Below are 19,813 nucleotides of genomic sequence, written 5' to 3'. Positions count from 1 at the left end.
TCTGATAACCTTTCTTATAAAAATTAATAGTATTTTTAAAATAAGTAAATTAATTATATTTGCAACAAGGCCATAGAAAGCAAAAGCTTTTGAGGAATAAGGAGAATCTTAACTGAGAGCAATTTTTTAAAACTATATTTGACATGATAAAAAAAGTTTTAAAACTTTCTACATAAATATTTTCATACTTCTGAAAGTACTTCAATAAAAATAAAAATTTGGCCAATGATCTATTTAGTATGATTTCAGTGCCAAATTTCTTTTCTAGTTTTATCTCTAATTCTCTTCATCAGTCTCAAGTGCTAATCACTTTCTATGCTCCAGGCTTTACTGTTTTCAAAACTTTGCTAATATGCCAGCCTCCCACATTAGTTGTTCCCGTCTTCACCTTACTCCCTAATACTACCCCATCCGTCCAGATCCTCTCCATTCTTCAAGATCTAGTTCAAGTATTAGCTCCTCTAAGATTTCCTCAACTTCTACACTAAAAACACTTTTGAATTATTCACTTGGATTATAGCTATTTGTACATATCTTATTTCCTTCTAAGGTTCTTAAAGGCAAGTATCATGTTTTGTTCATATTTGTATTCCTCACAGGGTCAATTTTCCATTAGAATTCAAGTTCTATTGAAAACCAAGCCCTTGAATATCTTGTTCATCACTGTATTCCCTAGTATCTAGCACAAGACCTGGCACACAGTAGGCATGTTATAATATATTCTGAGTGAGGGAGTAAATGGATTTTAAAAACAGCTCCATGAAGGCAGGGATTTGTTTGTTTCATTCATTGCAAAATGAGTATCTGAATGTAAACATGAAGGCTTAGCGTTCATTATATACAACAAAATTCTTTAATCTGCAGAGCATCATAAAAGTCAAATATGAAGTATTTATGTTGCCTTTCACCCAACAAATTCAGTTGATATCTTTCTGAAAATACATCCCCCAAAACTGCAGTATAATTTTAAAGAATCAAAATATAATAGATGTTGATATTAAAGTAGTTTCAGTTTTGTTTGTATTTTTCTGTGTTCTAAATTTTCTGCAATGAAAATGTGTTTTTATAATCAGAAAAAATAATCAATATTATTTTTAAAGAATGTAGTGGGTGAGATCATTTGCAAATGTATACCTGAGGAAATTTTGAGGACATCAAGGTCAATCAAGGTGATTGGGAATTAATACCACAGAGGAAAATACTGTCCTGAGAAATACGATACTTCTTTCAGGGACTGAATTATGTCCTTCCCCACAGATTTATATGTTGAAGCCCCAACTTCCAATGTGATGTATTAGGATATGAGGATTTGGGGGGGCAATTAGATTTGGGTGAGGTCATGAGGGTAGGGCCCTCATGATATGATCAGAGTACCCTTATAAGAAGAGACACCAGAGAGCTTGCTTGCTCTCTCTCGGCGTCATGTGATGACACAGTGAGAAGGTGGCCATTGGCAAGCCAGGAAGAGAGACTTCGCCAGAGCCCAACAATGCTGGCATCCTGATCTTGAACCTCCAACCTTTAATAGAAATAAGTTTCTGTTGTGTAAGCCACCCAGTGTATGGTATTTTGTTATAGCAGCCCAAGCTGACTAAGATAGACTAAGCAGACTAAGATCCAAACTGTTGTGTGGCAAGTAGCTTTCTGATATTGAGAGAGGATCCCCTTACTCTCAGATTTAGTCAGTAAATGTTTATTAAATGTCTATTGTGTTCCATGTCCTGTGAAAAATGCTGAGGATTCAAGGATAACTAAGAAAAGGTTCCTACCCATAGGGAGCTGGTTTAATAAGAGACAAACATGTAAATAAACTTTAAAAAGTGTTATATGTGCTCTGACAGAAGTATGTATAAGGGGCCCAAAAGTTAGAGTAATTGTTTCTATCTGTGGTTTAAGTGGGGATAGGTTGGGTTGGTCAGTACTCTATCAGGTTAACCCTAAGTTCACCAACCAAGTCAAGAGATGTGACTTTCCATGTGGCAACAAACCCTGGCCTTCACATGGTGAGCCCTGCTGAATGGTCAGCCTCTGTCATTCTTGACCTCACCAGCTCCATGATATATAACAGCAACATAGTCTTATAGCAATTAATAAATTCCTACAAAGAGCTTCCAGGAATAGGCACAAATTTCAGAGATCCAATAGAGGAAGTCAAAAGGCCAGCACTGGGCAGTCACAGAGATTTAGATGGTGGCTACCCTCTTAGAGGTAGAAAAGAGCTTGCTGCATGACCTGCAAAATGAAACAGGTATTGGCAGTGGCTGTTTGAGGTGTCCTTCAATCATTTCTATACTCTGTGGACTTCCATTTCTAATTTTCCTAGGGGCCCTAAACATATTCAACAGCATTCTCATTTAGTTATAGTAACTGTATTTTGTATAAGTTAATAAATATTCCAAGCCTGTTACTTGGAGAAAATGCCACTGATGACCTGGGAAACAGCATGAAGTGTAACACTTTTTGGTCTCACATCCGTTTTGCTGGCTAAGTCCTAATCATCCCTCAGCCAATACCCTACTTTCTCTAGGAAGCTGTGCCTAAACTCCACCACCCTTGGTATGATTGAATGCTCCTGCCACGAGATCCCTAGCACCCCTGTAGTTCCTGCATAATAGCACTTATCATATTGTTTTGCATTCTTTTGTTTAATTGTCTGTCATCTCTATTGGACTGTTAAATCCTTAAGGACAGGGACAATATTATTCTTGATGATGTGCCTGGATCTCAAAAGCTTTCAGTAAGTATTTTTTGGATGCATCTACTTTTAAAGCCAGGAAAAACAGAGGACCAGATGATTATTAAGTTTATGGTGCTTCCAGCAAAGTGCACTTAACCAATGAAGTTCAGTTCAAAACACTTATCTGACCTTTGGTATGAATTAATCAAGTCCAAACCAAGAGTATAAACATTAAAGGAATACAGCACCATAGGTAACCAAAGTCAAGCTGACATAAAATTAAAGGCTATTTAGGAGAAGTGAATATTAAACTAGTTTTGAATAGAGGTGAAAGCCATGGTGGATAGGGCTCAAACAGAAGTCTAATGAAGAGAGGAATGGACGGGCTTTATTTACGCAGATCAAGTTGGTGGGATTAGGATATTCATAATTCATTAATCTAATACATATTTAATATCTGCTTCAAAATTAAAATGAACTTTGAATTCCAGGTCGAGGAGTTTAGATAGGATATGACAAGTATATAATAAACACTTCAGGTACACAGATAACATGATAAAAACTGTAAACTGTATGTGAATGTGATTATTTCAGTAACTACACAGAAGATGACCTAGAGTGAAGAGGAACTTAACAGGTGATACACAAAAGCAGAGATGGCCTGTTACAAAGTAGGATAAAATATGACCTATGCAGGTAAGTCTTTCTTCTAATATTTTCTCTCCTGGCAAGTCACAATTTCTGAAATTACTGCCACAGAAGTCACTCTTTTGGTTTAAGGCAATGTCTTTCAAAAGCTTTTGTTTGCATGTAAGAATATGCTACTAAGTGATGGTAACATCCAACACAGTGGAAACTCTGGCCCCGAAAATCTGATGTTCCGTTCCTCCTAGGGGTATGAATGCTTACCTAGAGACAACACTTAGTTGCCTCACAGCTGGATATGATCATTACCAATAAATGTAGGAGAAGAGATGTGTCCAACTTCCACATCCCTTCCTCAAAAATACATTGCTATACTTGCATTTTTCTTGATAGAATGGAGACATGGTAGAGATCCATTTTTAACCCATTTATGCCTAGTGTTCCATTATTAGAACGCTAAGCCTGTGGGAGTTATTTATATCCTACTGCTCAAGGTCATTGCCAAGGTCTGATTTTTCACAAAAAATGTTTGCAACCTCTGGCGTAAATAAGTTAAGCCATGTCCTAAGCTAGGACATGGCAGAGCTTCAGGACAGAAAGACATGGGACTCTGAGCAGACGTCATGAGCAGAGTAACCCTATTAGTATTAACCAACCAGCCAGTTTCATTAGAGGGAAATAGAATTCTATTTTCTTTTAAGCACTGTATTTTTTGTTTCTTCATTATAGCACATTACCCTAATGTAATATTCATGAGACTGGCATAGATTTGAAACTTACCTATCTCCCAACTAGAAATGGGAAGAGCCTAAAGATATGGGTCATAAGAAACAAATAAAAAAAGGGCTGGATTAGGGCACTCCTTACGGGAAGGTAGACTCACATGGGCGGCTGAAATAAAGGAGTCTGCGTGGTCAGCTAGGGGGCAGGATAAAGTTTCTTGACATCTGGAAGGGGCAAGAGGATGAACCAATGAAGATACTTCATGTACTTTAAAATTTTAGTGGGACCAATCAGTTACAGTAATTTAAAGAAAGATAGTAAGGGAAGGAGAAATGGAGAAAAGGCAGATTATCAGGGAAACGAGGGTAGAAATTCATGAGCAACTGCATTATGATGTTTAACAACAAAAACAAAACCAAAAAAGAGGAGCCAAAACCAATTCAAAGCATCAGAGCCTGGGCAAATATGAATCAGGAAACTGTGAAAGGTAAAAGTTAGAGCAATCCTAGCTGAAGAGGATACTGAAGCTGGTCTTTCCCATGTTAACTGTAAACTGTGGTAGTACATTAAAGTAGATATGTCCTTATGCAAATTAAGATGGATGATGAAGGGGTGTTTGGAGAAAAAGGTAGAGAGATTAAGGTTGCTGATGTAGATCATTACCACCCACATGGAAAGAGCAAGGGCTAAAAATGCTGTTTAAAGAAATAGCTACACTTCTGGTTCTATTACATTTTAAGCTTAAACATTACATATTTCAATGTGCATCTCGAAAAAAGTAGCAGCTTTCTGATCATTATGCTCAGCACTCTCTCTTTTCACCTCTAAACTTGCACAGAAGTCTCTCCTTGAACTTCTTCATCTTTATTTTGATGTTCAACTTTCTGCAAAAGCCTGGGGCCCAGTAAACCAATAAGCAGACTTCCAATTGGGGCTGTGATAAGGATGGACAAAAATGCCACTGTCAACACATCCATTCCGTAGTCTTCTAATTGTTTCTCTCCATGCGACCTTGCTGTGTCCAAAGCCACAGATCCTATTGCAGCCTATAAAAGTTTAAGGGTAAAGATGGAATCATGATAAGACAAGCACATATAAAAAATGAATTTTTTGATTGTTTGCAAAAGCAAATTGCTTGGTTTTTTGCTCAACTAAGAAAGTTCTTTTAGTCTTCTTTCAAAGTGTATTGCAGGTTTTTTTTGTTTTGGTTTTTTACTTTTTTAGAGACAGGGTCTCGCTGTGTTGCCCAGACTGGTCTTGAACTCCTGGCCTCAAGTGGTCCTCCCTCCTAGGCCTCCCAAAGTGCTGGGATTACAGGTGTAAGTCACTGTGCCCAGCTCAGCTTGGTTCTGATGATTTAAAAACTCTCTCTGCCCTTGTGTGGGAACATACTGATGACTCATTTGTACCTATCTGTGTAAGGTAGGGTTACATAAATATCAGTAAAATACATTTCAAAACACAAAGCAAATCCAGACTCACAATATTAATTAAATATAACATAAAGTTCTATGTACTAAATTTTTCCTGAATAAAGATGAAAATTATTGGTCATCTCCTTTTATCTTTAGGAATCTGGAACTAAAAAATAAGATGAAAAACATGCAGTGATACCTACTGAAAACTGTTAAATTTTAAATAAATATATATTACTCTAGAGCTTAAACTCATTGTCAAACATCATGAAACATGAAAATAGTGGACACCTTGACAACTTGAAGCTGATTTTATTAGGTATTTGGTCAACTCTTTGCCTCACAAGTTGGTGAAATATTTTATTTAGAATGTATCTATTGGAAAGTATTATGAAAATTCTCGGTTTCTTGTAGAGGTACAATGCAATATTATCAGTGCAGATGGGAAAAATGTATTAATTAATCTGGTTTTCCCTTATTCCACAGAGAACAATGTAAGCCTCTAAGACAATGAAAAAGAAAAGTGTGCATCTGACACAATGGCAGAAACTACTAATTGCTCACAAAAACCTGAATGCCCCCTTTCCCTTCTACAATAGAACTCCTGAAGTTTGGTTGGTCACATTGCTGTCCAGAGACCTTTTTATAGAACTCTTAGCCATTATGTTTCAGACATTTTTGAAAGTCTGATGGGGTGGGGGAAATTCTGGAGCAATGCCCAAATGCAAAGAGCATATAATTGAAATCTGGAATATAATTACTGAGCATACACATCCCCCAAAGCCTCCTAAGTGAAAAACCTTGATTTTAATTCCTTAATAACAGAAATTTGAATATTTAATTATAAAATAATCTGGGACAAAACAGTTAAATGTTGTTTGATGTAATTAGTCTGAAAATATACAACCAAAGATACATCACATTTGCAACAAATCATAATCTATATAGTTCTAACTTAATTAGCAATCATAGGTATTCTAACAAATGCATGGTCAACAAATTCAAGCACCTATCTATAATAGCTTTATTTATCACATGTTTATTAGAATGCACAAATTTTTGGTTAAGTGAATGAGACATTTGCCAGGAAGTTCAGTGAGTTTTGAATAATTAATACCAACTAATAATCTAGGAAATCAATAAACTACTTTCTAGGTTGTTTTTCAATAAATCTTTTCTCCATTACATACAAAGACTCTGGTCAAGCTCAACTGATCGTCAATCATATTAACATTAAAATATCTCCAAACATTAAGGGGGCCATGTTATTTCTATTTGATTCTTTTCTTGGAAGCTATTAACATGAAAAGAGTTAACAACTCTTTCCTTGGGTGACTTAGAGAGTGCTGACTGATGAAATTCAAACTCTTCTCTCCTGTTACTACTGCTTTCTAGTAGAATAGGGATTTACTGGATTTTTACTTGTACCCTGGTGATCTAAGGAAATTTAATGAGCTATCACATTTAAGGAATGAATATACCAAAAATACAGGTTTTAAAGAATAGATTAGGAAAAACTTTTCACACATCCACTTCAATTATTTATTTTCACTAAATTTAAACAAGCCCTCTGATTCAATATTTCAAGGTGTCATGCAGAAATAGCAGTTAAAATACTAAGCCATCCTATCCATCATACCTGAACTGTGGCCTTTGGAAGCCATGCAAAAGAAATAAATATCTTTTCTTTTAAGTTAAAACCAGCAAAACACACCATCAGAAATGTAGTCAAAATTCGTATCAATACTGCAATGCCTACGGTAGCAACACAAAGGCCTGTAAGAAATATTCAATTTTTAGAAATAATAAAATACTAGGAGAGAAACTGTATCTCATGGTAACTAATTCAAAATAACCATCAACAGAAATAATTTTTAAAGCATTAAAAAATTACAAATACAAAAATGTTTAGGCAGAATATATAAAAACAATTAATATTAAGGATCAATCAGGCTATTTGTTTAAAATAAGGTGTTTCCTTAGATTAAAACCAGAAATTAAGCATATTTGAATTCTTATATGGAAGATTTGAATGTTATATATGTATTATGCTTCATAGCAAGAACCATGCTTTTTCATATGTGTAAGAAGAATTTATTAAATGATATGATTAAATGATAAGTAATAAGCTTTAAACTAAGTACTGGGTACACATAAATGTACAATATATAGACTTTGCCTCAAAGTCAGAGGAAGACAGAAACATAAACAACTAATTCATAGATTATACAGGAAGTGAGGTATAAACAAACTGAGGGCATAAAAGAGGGAAAAGTAATATTTTCACCCAAAAAGTCAATAATTCTTTACAGGGTATAAGACCAGAAGTGATATCCAAAGTGTTTATGAGCCAGTATGGAGGGAATTAGCCAATCAGAGCTGGCTGGGCACTGACCAATCAAAACAGACACTGGCAGTCTACCACTGTTTCACCATACTGATGTGTAATGGTCGTACTGGTCCCATTTATCCCTGGTTAACATATACAGCTACTCCATGTAGTCCTGTAGAACTCTGTTGATAAAGACAAGTTCATCATCATTTGCCAAACAAGGGATTGTGACTAGTGCTGCTGCATGCTACTGGACCTAAGAATGGTACAGCTAAGATGACTCCTGAGTATTAGCGTGATTTTTTAAAAAAGTAACATTTGTTGAGTGTTTACTCTGTGCTAAGTGCTGTACTAAGCTTTAAATGTATTATTTTACTTAGTCCTTACAACCTGTGGGATAAGTATTATTTTATAGTTGAAAAAACCAGAAACTCAGAAAGGATAAGTACTTTTCTCAAATTCAAAGGGTTGATAAAACATCAGATAGACATAGCGGGAGGATCCGTTGTAAATCTGCCAGATGGCTTTTTTATGGGAAAGTTCTGTGGTTCTTTGTTGAAAGGTATTTCTTCAAGGTTGGAACGTATTCAAAAATATCTGTAGCCTGAAGTACAAGATAAAGAGTTGATACCATTCCCAGAAGGAAACATTGAAAGTTTGAGAAGAGGATGAGAAGGAAGTTTTACTTGAGTTTGAAGTTTAACAGGACATACAAGTGGTGCTGTCCAATCAACAACTGGATATATTGATTTAGAGATAAATAGTTTGGAATTATACAGTTTACAGTTGATGTCACTAGTATAGATAAGGTTAGAGAAGTGATATAGAGCCAGAGGCACAGAAGGCCTTGGAAAGAACTTTGATAAAGGGCAGCGTTTAAGCTACATGTGGTGTAAGGAAAGGCTCAAACAGCACTGGGAAATAAGAAGTTTAAGAACTTAATATAAAGAAGTGTTAGAGGGTCAAAAGCAGCAAATGCTGCTGAGAGATCAAGTAAAGCAAAGACTGGATTTAGCAATATTACCTTGGTGAGAGCTTGGCAGGTTGTGTGATAGGCAGAAGCTGCACTAAAATGTATAGAAGGAAATGGGAACTGAAGTGGAAAGGGGAATGTAGTGACCTATTTTGAAAAGTCTGAAAAGAAGATCAGAGAGGTAGCATGGTAGAGATGGGGGAAAGTGAAATAGAGAAATTTTATATATATATAAGTTTAACATATTATTGTAATACACATTATTTTAATTGTAGTAAAAAACACACAACATTCACCATCTTAATGATTTTTATGTGTATAGTTAGTATCATTAAGTATATTCACATTATTATGCAACCAATCTCCAGAATTTTTTCATCTTGCAGAATTTAAACTCTATACCCATTAAACAACAACTATCCATTTCCCTCTACTCCCAGCCCCTGGCAAGTACCATTTATGAGTTTGACTACTCTGGATACCTCATGTAAGTGGAATCATACAGGGTTAGTCTTTTTGTGACTGGCTTATTTCACTTAGCATAATGTTCTCAAGGTTCATCCATGTTGCAGCATGTGTCAGAAGAGAAGCATTTTTTTTTTAAAGGTAAGAGAGATTGGAGACTAAATTCTGAAGAGAAGAAAATTGTGATATGGATATTTACTATGTATGAGAAAAGGAAAGAATCCATACAGAAGATTCGGAAGGAGGTAGCCAGAGATGGGATTCCTAGTATGGATGGAAGAATACTGTGATGGAAGGAAAGGAGGAAATAATGAGTACATGTATGCAAATTAATTTTTAAGTGCAGTGTTTTGAATCAAGAGAGTTTTAATATGATGGCTTTTGAATGTCTGAATAAATAAAACAATTAATGAACAACCAGGCATTTCTATCCCATGGGTACAAACTATAGAACTAAATAGTTGTCTTTAAAATTCTCACTCTTGTTCAGGACAAGGCTAGATGAATATTCTTACCCTTGGAAAAAGAATTGTAAGGCCTGAATTTTCTGGGTAGTGGTCAGCAGTGTCACTTTTATATACAAGGAACAATATTAAATGTGTAAAATATACTGTCTTAGATGAACAAGCATTATTTTCTTTTTTTTTTTTTTTTTTTTTTGAGACGGAGTCTCGCGCTGTGTCACCCAGGCTGGAGTGCAGTGGCGCGATCTCGGCTCACTGCAAGCTCCGCCTCCCAGGTTCAGGCCATTCTCCTGCCTCAGCCTCCGAGTAGCTGGGACTACAGGCGCCCGCCACCACGCCCGGCTAGTTTTTTGTATTTTTAGTAGAGACGGGGTTTCACCATGTTAGCCAGGATGGTCTCGATCTCCTGACCTCGTGATCCGCCCGCCTCGGCCTCCCAAAGTGCTGGGATTACAGGCTTGAGCCACCGCGCCCGGCCGAACAAGCATTATTTTCTAACCAACTACTCTAAAAAACTTAGATCATAATTAACTTTTTATATAATTTTGACAATAGGAACCACTGTACACATACCAACTGGAGATATTTCAACTGAATATATAAAGTAGATTTTATTGGTAAGTAGGTTGACCAAAAAAGGTGAATTTTAACAAAATACACTTTTAAATTCTTACCTACAGTTTCTGGTCTGAGAGACGCAATAGATACCTCTGCTCCAATTAGTCCAAAAAGAAGGGGTTGAAAAATGTCCCAGGCAACTGCAATTATCTTTTCAACCTCTGCCTAAAAGAACAACAAAACACACACAGATTTTTATTATGTGAAGTTACAAATGCAAAGAATTTTATTAATTTGAGGTTTGAATTATTTGGCCTGAGATAAGCTTTATTTCTGTGCCATCTATAACTAAAAGGTTAGCTAGAACAGAGCAAAAAAATTGCATGAAGATCTTTCTAATACAGTTAAGATACATTAGGTGTTTTGGCATACTAAATATTAGTTTGCACATGGATGTTAATAAAAAGATTCTTATAATCTTATGAGGACTCCTACTTCTGAATACATCGTGTGTGTGTGTGTGCATGTGTGTATACATATTGTAATATATAGTAGTGTTTTGTAGTTTAAAATTTTATGTCACCTTTCCTTCAACAATATGATTCACAGAGCTTGCAATATTGGTACATATATGTAGATATGCCCCTATTACTGCTGCATAGTAATATACAGTATGGAAGTACCATAGTTCATTCAATCATTTCTTTATTGACAGATCTTTAAATTGTTTCCAGCTTTATCTGTACAAAAAAACACTGTTTAAGATTATCTCAAATCACGCACAAGAGTAAAATCCAGGTTTACTAAAGTGATTATCAGTGCAATTTATCACTTTATTACCCATTATCTCCAATTCCTCTTTCACTGTTGCTCCACAGAATATGCAGCTGGACCTTTAAAATATTTTTCCTTTGCCAGGTAGCACCATGTTAAACTTTGTCAGTAGAGTGTGCTAAAGAGATATTGCATGCTGAAGGTGCTTTTCTTCCTGGTTTCTATGGCTCTTCCTAGCAAGATCTTATAGCATGTACTGGTGGCTTTAGCTCTAGGTTCCTGCATCCCAGGTGGCTTTTCCAGTATCAGGGTCCTACAGTTCATGCAGCCAGCAGCACTTAGTGGCCATTAGGTTCCCTAGCATACTCCTGGGGCAATTTCATAGCAGATTCTCTTGATCAAGATACCTCCCCATGCACCCTAGGGGATGGATCTCCTGCAAATTGGGAAGGTAGATTTTCAGCAAATTCTGCAAGCACAGCACCACAACGACTTCTCTAGGCTCTGACAAAGTCTGGATCTCAGCCCTGTAGGCAGGAATGAGGAGGGGACAGGCTTAAGGGGATGATCTATTATAGCCATAGGCATAGCTATTCCTATATTCTTCAAGGATGTCTTCACATCTTACTAGCCAATATCTTGTTACTCGAATCCCTGGTTTGGTTAATAATCAACTTTCCCTATTCCAGTTACTATGTGATTTCTCTTTCCTCATGGGACTCTAATTGATACAAGAACTAACTTTGTAACACATAATGGGAAAGACTCTAGGAAAACAGTGACACAACTGACTAGAGTAAAATTAAAATGTGTTGTGGAGAAAGAAGACATAAACCAAAAAAGTGCAAACTAGAAGAAAATATCTGTACCATGTATAACAGAATAAGAAACATTAGCCAATCAATAAAAAAAGACATAGACCATAATAGAAAAATGGGCAATGAACCCAGAGACAACATCATCATACTGAATAGGCAAAAGGGGGAAGCATTCCTTTTGAGAACCAGAATAAGACAAGGATGCTCACTTTCACCACTCCTATTTAACCGGAGTACTGGAAGTCCTAGCAAGAGCAATCAGGCAAGAGAAAGAAATAAAAGGCATACAATTAGGAAGAAAGGAAGTCAAACTATTTCTCTTCACAGATTATACTATACCCAGAAATACTATATCAAGAATAATATAGAGATGCTATACCTAGAAAACTTCATAGTCTCTGACCAGAGGCTTCTAGATCTTATAAACAACTTCAGCAAAGTTTTAGGATAAAAAAAATCAATGCACAAAAATCAGTATTTGTATACACCAATAACATACAAGCTGAGAGCCAAATCAAGAACGTGATCTCATTCACAATCGCCACAAGAAGAACAAACTATCTAGGAATACAGCTAACCAGGGAGGTAAAATATCTCTGCAATGAGAATTACAAAACACGGCCGAAAGAAATCAGAAACGACACAAATGGAAAAACATACCATGCTCATGGATAGGAAGAATCAATATTGTTAAAATGGTCATATTGTCCAAGGCTATTTACATATTCAATGATATTCCTATCAAACAACCAATGACATTTTTCACAGAATTAGAAACAAAAATTCTAAAATTCATTTGGAATCAAAAAAGAGCACGAATAGCCAAGGCAATACTAAGCAAAAAGAGCAAATCCAGGGACATCACACTACCCAACTTCAAACTATACCACAAGGCTACAGTAACTAAAACAGATGGTACTAGTACAAAAACGGACACATAGACCAATAGAACAGGCTAGATAATCCAGAAACAAAACTGCACACCTACAACCATGTGATCTTTGATAAAGCTGACAAAAACAAGCAACTGGTAAAGGACCCCCTATTCAATAAAATGTGCTGGGATAACTGGCTAACCATATGCAGAAGATTGATGCTGGACCCCTTCCTTACACCGTATATAAAAATCAATTTAAGATGAATGAAAGACTTCAGTGTAAAACCGAAAACTACAAAGCCCCTAGAAGATCCAGGAAATACCATTTTGGACACTGGCCCAGGCAAAGACTTCAAGATGAAGACTCCAAAAGCAATTGTGACAAAATAAAAAATGACAAGTGGGACCTTATTAAACTAAAGAGCTCTGCACAACAGAAGATACTACCCATGGAGTAAACAGATAACCTTTAGAACAGGAGAAAATATCTGCAAACCATGCATCTGACAACGGTCTAATGTCCAGAATGTTTAAGAAACTCAAACAAATCAACAAGCAAAAAACAACTCCATTAAAAAATGGGCAAAGCACATGAACAGACACTTCTCAAAAGGAGACATACATATAGCAAACAAGCATATAAAAATGCTCAACATCACTAATCACTGGGGAAATGCAAATCAAAACCGAAATGAGACACCATCTCTCATCAGTCAGGATGGCTATTATTTTTCTAATATTTAAAATTAACCACAATATCTGAGCTTTTGGAAGTAAACTGGGTGACCAAATGTCAAAGGAAACATAACTGTACATCTTTTGATACTTTTTAATTTTTTGTAAAATTTATTTCAAATTCAGAGACACATGTGCAGGTTTGTTACATAGGTAAACTTGTGTCATGGGAATCTGTTGTACAGATTATTTCATCATTCCGGTATTAAGCCTATTAGTTATATTTTTCCTGATCCTATTCCTCCCACCCTCCACCCTACAATATGCCCCAGTGTGTGTTGCTCTCCTCTACATGTTCATGTGTTCTCATCATTTAGCTCCCACTTATAAGTGAAAACATGGTATTTGGTTTTCTGTTTCTGTGTTAGTTTGCTAAGGATAATGGCCAGCCACTCCATCTATGTCCCTGAAAAGGACATGATCTTCTTTTTCATGGCTGCATAGTATTCGATGGGGTATATATACCACATTTTCTTTATTCAATGTATCATTAATGGGCATCTATGTTGATTTCATGTCTTTGCTATTGTGAATAGTGTTGCAATGAACATACTCATGCTTGTGTGGTTATAATAGAATGATTTATATTCCTTTGGGTATATACCCCGTAATAAGATTGCTGAGTCAAATGCATTTCTGTCTTTGGGTGTTTGAGGAATCACCACACTGTCTTCCACAATGGTTGAATTAATTTACACTTCCACCAACAGAATGGCTATTATTAAGTAAAAAAATAACAGATGATGGTGAGGTTGTGGAGAAAAGGGAATGCTGATACACTGCTAGTGGGAATGTAAGTTAGTTCAGCCAATGTGGAAAGCAGTCTGGAGATTTCTCAAATAAACAGAACGACCATTTGACACAGCCATTCCATTATTGGTTATATACCCAAAGGAACAGAAATCATCCTACCATTAAGACACATGCACGTGTATGTTCATTAAAGTGCTATTCACAATAGCAAAGACATGGAATCAACCTACATGCCCATCAACAGTAGACAGATAAATAAAATGTGGTACAGATACATCATTGAATACTATGCAGATATAAAAAATGAAAAAAGCTGGAGGCATCACACTACTTGAATTCAAACTATACTACAAGGCTACAGTAACTAAAACAGTAATGGTACTGGTACTAAGACAGACACATGGACCAAAAGAACAGGCTAGAGAACCCAGAAATAAAGCTGCACCCTTACAATCATCTGATATGTCACAAAGCCAACAAGAACAAGCAATGTGGCAAGGACTCATACACACTATGTACATATATACCATGGAATACCATGCAGTCATAAAAAAACAATGAAATCATGTCCTTTGCAGTGACATCGATGGAGCTGGAGGCCATAATCCTAAGCTAATTAATGCAGGAACAGAAAATCAAATACCACGGTTATCACTTATAAGTTGGAGCTAAACAATGAGTCCACAGGGACACAAAGAAGGGCCTGATAAACACTAGGGCCTATTTTAAAGTGGAGGGTGGCAGGAGGGTGAGGATTGAAAAAGTACCTATCAAATAGTATGCTGATTGCCTGGGTGACAAAATTATCTGTACTCCAAGCCCTTGCAACACACCATTTATCCATGTAACAAACCTGCACATGTACCCCTTGAAACTAAAATAAAAGCCGAAAAGAAAAAAAAAAAGAAAAATGGGCAAAACATATGCACAACTAATTCACAAAAGAAGAGCTACAAATAGTCACAAAATCTAAGACACTAAAACTGAGTAATCATGAAACACAAATTAAATTGATATGCCTTTTTTATTTTTTTCAAGGGGGAACACCACGTTGGAAAAATACTAAAACGTTTTAATAATGAAAAGTATTCATTGACTTTGTAAGGAAACTCACCACTTGACAGGACAGCAAATTGATAATGCTTTTTTGGAGGGCAATTGAGCAGTACCTGTTATACTGCCTAAGAATTTACATAGAACAGATTTTCTCATAACTAAAAAGAAGCTATATTTTTGGATGACATTTCAATGCTTATAATTACACAATTTAAGGATCTGCAATATATACACCACGTCCTCAAATAATGTCGTTTCTTTCAACATTGTTTCTCTCCAATAATGAGAAAAAAAAATCAATTCTTCATGTTCTCCCCATATCTGAAAGCATTTTCTGTAATTTGGTTTCCTCCTAAATCCCAAAGATGTTCTCATTAGGTGAACTCATGTGTCTACATGGTCCCTATCTGAATGAGTGTGGGTGTGTGTGAATGCACCCTGTGATGGGACGGCATCCTGTGTAGGGTTGGTGCCTGCCTTGTGCCCTGAGCCTCTGGGATAGGCTCAGGCCTATTATCTTACTTGTTTTTATTAACCTTTCTGAAATGTATGTGTAGATCACAATTATTTCAATGTTTAATATTCACAGTGTTTTGCTTTTTATTCAGAAGTTTGGTGATGTTTTTGTGACCAGAAATATGCCTTAGGAACTTAGCTCTTGTTTATATCAATTGGCCTATGGTAAAATTGGTTTTGTTATTTGTCCTTTCACTTCAAGTTGCAGCTTCTGAGAACCTACTGACAGTGCTAAAATGAGGACTTACTATTAATATATTCAGCAGTTTGTCATATCAACCTTCTTTGTCAACAATATTGCTACAGCACTGTAGAACTGACAAGTGTGTCATTTTCATTTTCTCACATAATAGTTACAGCAATTTTTTAGATGATTATTGTATTCACTTTAGAGTTGAGAAAACTATTTGAGAAGGCAAATGACTTGCTTGGGATTATACAGCTAGAAAGTCGTAGAACTGGGATTGGTATCCCAATCTCCATATTTTAAATCTTATGCTCTTAGTATGATATCATGCTGTTCTGGAGGTAACTATAAAAATAATAAGAGTTATTATTTACTGAATGTATTCTATGATTAAGCACTTTTCTTAATCATAGAAATCTTAAACCTTGTATAGGTTATTTTACCTAATCCTCCAGTCAGTGAAGTTGTTTGTCATCATCACTGGGAAGTTAGATAACTTGTACATGGTCAGACACACCTAGTAAAAGCTGTAGAGTTGAGATTGGCCTGAGGAGTCGGAGCTCTTGGCCCTACGCTATCCTTTAGAATAAGGTAAGAAAAGGAATCCAAACTCAGAACTTTGGTTTGGTTCCTACAGGAATAAGAACTTTCCTGAGTACTAAATTAGAAAAGATATGGAGAGTGCCTGCCACATGACAGAGTCAATAAACATTACTTTTCCTTCCTTTCTTTGAGGAACCATTTTGATATATTCAAATGGTGTATTCTTTTTTTCTTTTTTCTTTTTTTTTTGAGATGGAGGCTTGGTCTGTCACCCAGGCTGGAGTGCAATGCCACGATCTCGGCTCACTGTAACCTCCGCCTGCCAGGTTCAAGCAATTCTCTGCCTCAGTCACCTGAGTAGCTGGGACTACAGGCGCATACCACCATGCCCGGCTAATTTTTTGTATTTTTAGTAGAGATGGGGTTTCACTATGTTGGCCAAGCTGGTCTCGAGCTCCTGATCTCATGATCCGCCTGCCTCAGTCTCCCCAAGTGCTGGGATTACAGGTGTGAGCCACCGCATCCAGCCTCAAATGGTATATTCTTATCCTGGCTCTGCCACTTACTTTTTGTCCTCTGGTCAAATATTTTTGACTTTCACAATACACTTAGTATTTGTAAGCCTTGGTATCCTGATTTTAAAAGTTGCTGTAATATTTACCTTTCAAGATTATTGTTAAGAATAAATAACATACATTTCACTAACAAAGAGCTCTTCAAAAAAATTAAAACTATTATAAGAGACTGATAGATCTGACTACATTAAAATGTAAAATATCTAAGTGTTAAAAGTGAACAATATAAAAAGGTACAAAGATTACTTAGACTTTTGTTGCTAGGACTAATCGTTTAACAGAAGTCCTCGAATATGTTTCATACACTCAGAATAGTAATGAAAGTAGAAGGACTAAAAAGATTTCTGTATCAAATTATTTTTTATTTCTAAAGTGCAGACAAAGGCCACAATTTATATTTTGATTATAACACTTTAGTTGAATATCAGACATGGGCTTATATATTGCAAAACACAGAAAAACACAGAAAAGTTACAACGTATCTTCTTGTGGGTTTTTCATAATGTCAAAACTAAAATGAATTTGCCTATAAAGAAAATGGAGTCATTGAATATGCTTTGTATAAAAGATAAGCCCAGAGTAATGAAGACTGTGTCATCACTTATATAGATGTGTGTATTGGGGGTGTATCTTACAGATGGACAATCAACACACATTATGCTTTGGAAGATAATGAACAAAAGACCTATCAAAGAAAAAGAAAAAAAATACAAGTGGCTAAATATGTGAAAAACTGTTCAATTTCACTGTTAAAGAAACACAAAATAAACAAGATGCAACTTTTTACCTATTAGTGTGGCTAAAGATTAAAAGGAATAATTTTCTTTTTTTTTTTGAGACGGAGTCACGCTCTGTCGCCCAGGCTGGAGTGCCGTGGCCAGATCTCGGCTCACTGCAAGCTCCGCCTCCCAGGTTCACGCCATTCTCGTGCCTCAGCCTCCCGAGTAGCTGGGACTACAGGAGCCCGCCACTTCGCCTGGCTAGATTTTTTTGTATTTTTTAGTAGAGACCGGGTGTCACCGTGTTAGCCAGGAGGTCTTGATCTCCTGACCTCATGATCCGCCTGTCTCGGCCTCCCAAAGTGCTGGGATTACAGGCTTGAGCCACCGCGCCTGACCTAAAAGTAATAATATTTTAAACCAGTGGTTCACAGTGTAGTCCCTAGACTGGCAGCATCAGTCGCATCTGGAAATTAATTAGAAGTACAAATTCTCAAGCTCCACCACGGTCTAAAATCAGAAATTTGCAGTAGGGCCCAGAACTCTAATTTAACAATCCTTCTAGGTAATTCTGCTAAAGTTTGAGAAAACTATTCTAAAGTGAAGTTGTAATGAGCCAGGTACTTCATATTTTACTGGAAGAAAAGTAAATGGATAGAATTCTAGAAAGCAGTTTGGTAATATGTGTCAAAAATCTCAAAATGTTCATATTATTTGACCCCCAAATTTTACTGTTAGGAATATTCCTTAAGGAAGTGATCAATTTCTGATCGTTTCAGCACAATTTAAAGTAGCAGAGATTGGAAATAACCTTATAACTATATATAAAGGAATGGGCTAAAAAAAAAAAAAAAAAAACAACTATGGTGCATCCATGTGTGTAGATAAAGAGATTCACATAGGAGAGTTACTAGAGGTAAATATTTTAAAAAAATGTTAATAGTTATCTTTCTGGTTGTGGGGTTACATTGACATTCTATGTAGCAGGGCTACAGGAAATGTAAACAAAGGGAACAATGGTTTGGTTTATAAGAATCATTTCTAGATAACCACATTACAGTTTCTCTGAATACAGTGTAATTGGAAGTGATTAAAGTTTCCCTTTCCCTCCTTTTTCTTTCTGTGCTCTTATCCAGTGCCCACTTGCTGGAGGTATCGGTCTCTCCTTGATTTCCCTGTTGCTAAAACTACTTTTTTATGCTCTGTTTCAATGATATTGCTCCTTCTCATTGTTTACTCTTTTTATCCTACCATTTATGAATTTAGAAACTAAATTTTAAACTGTAAAAGTTTAGAATTATGTTTTAATACACATGGTGTTACTCAAACAGATGTCAAAATATAAAATTGTGTCATGTACAATAATGCTACAGTTGTACTACAGCATAGTATAAGTCACCTTGGAGCCAAATAAATCTGAGCCTAAATCTCAGTGCCATTTTCTAATTTTGTGACCTTGGACATATTATTTAAGTCTTTCTACTTTATAGCTTCTATAAAGTAGAAATCATAATACTTTTTCAAAGGTATTTTTGTGAAAATAAATGACCACATCCATTTAGTGCCTCATACAGAGCCACACAGAGTAGCAATAAAAATTTATTAATTCCTTTTTATCTTTTTACCCATGACAATATAATATAATGAGTTGCTTTCAATTTGCAAAGATTTTTAAAGAGGTGGTGACAGAAAGCATTTCTGTTACACTGTTATGAGAATGAATGTTATTTACCCAAAATGAATGTTATCTATGGAAGATCCCCACACAGATCCACTTAATTGAGTTATGATTATATATCTCATTTCAAAATTTATAATGTTTCCATATTTTTCATATGGCATTATTTTAATTATTTAAGTTTAATTATTTTGAACAGCTATCTTCAGGCTTTATAAGATTATCTCAAAATGACACAGCTGCATTTATTTTAGGTCACCAACATCTTTGTTAAGCAGAATAGCATACGATCCTATCAGGTTGAAATCTACAAAAATGCATCTGGAAATT

The 19,813-nt window shown here is 35.9% G+C and overlaps 1 protein-coding gene across 16 annotated transcripts in view; it reads right to left on the bottom strand.

The window, feature by feature from the left end:
• SLC9B2 (solute carrier family 9 member B2) overlaps positions 1-19,813 on the bottom strand; it is a 60,874-nt gene that overhangs the window by 2,244 nt on the left and 38,817 nt on the right. For 7 of the 16 annotated variants that reach the window (XM_031664381.1, XM_031664378.1, XM_003899036.5 and 4 more), the window contains 3 exons: positions 10,369-10,477; positions 7,100-7,236; positions 4,868-5,091 (listed from right to left, as the gene is read on the bottom strand). In XM_031664381.1, the coding sequence (XP_031520241.1) occupies positions 4,870-5,091; positions 7,100-7,236; positions 10,369-10,477 (468 nt within the window). In that variant the 3' untranslated portion in view covers positions 4,868-4,869. Of the gene's footprint in view, positions 1-3,043; positions 5,092-7,099; positions 7,975-10,368; positions 10,478-19,813 lie in introns of those variants that run through there. The other 9 variants (XM_031664383.1, XM_031664386.1, XM_009207286.4 and 6 more) reach the window with 5 other exon arrangements.

This window comes from Papio anubis, chromosome 3 (assembly GCF_008728515.1).
Source record: "Papio anubis isolate 15944 chromosome 3, Panubis1.0, whole genome shotgun sequence".
NCBI lineage: Eukaryota > Metazoa > Chordata > Mammalia > Primates > Cercopithecidae > Papio > Papio anubis.
Note: the sequence above shows the minus strand (reverse complement) of the source record. Positions and strands in the feature narration are given on the sequence as shown.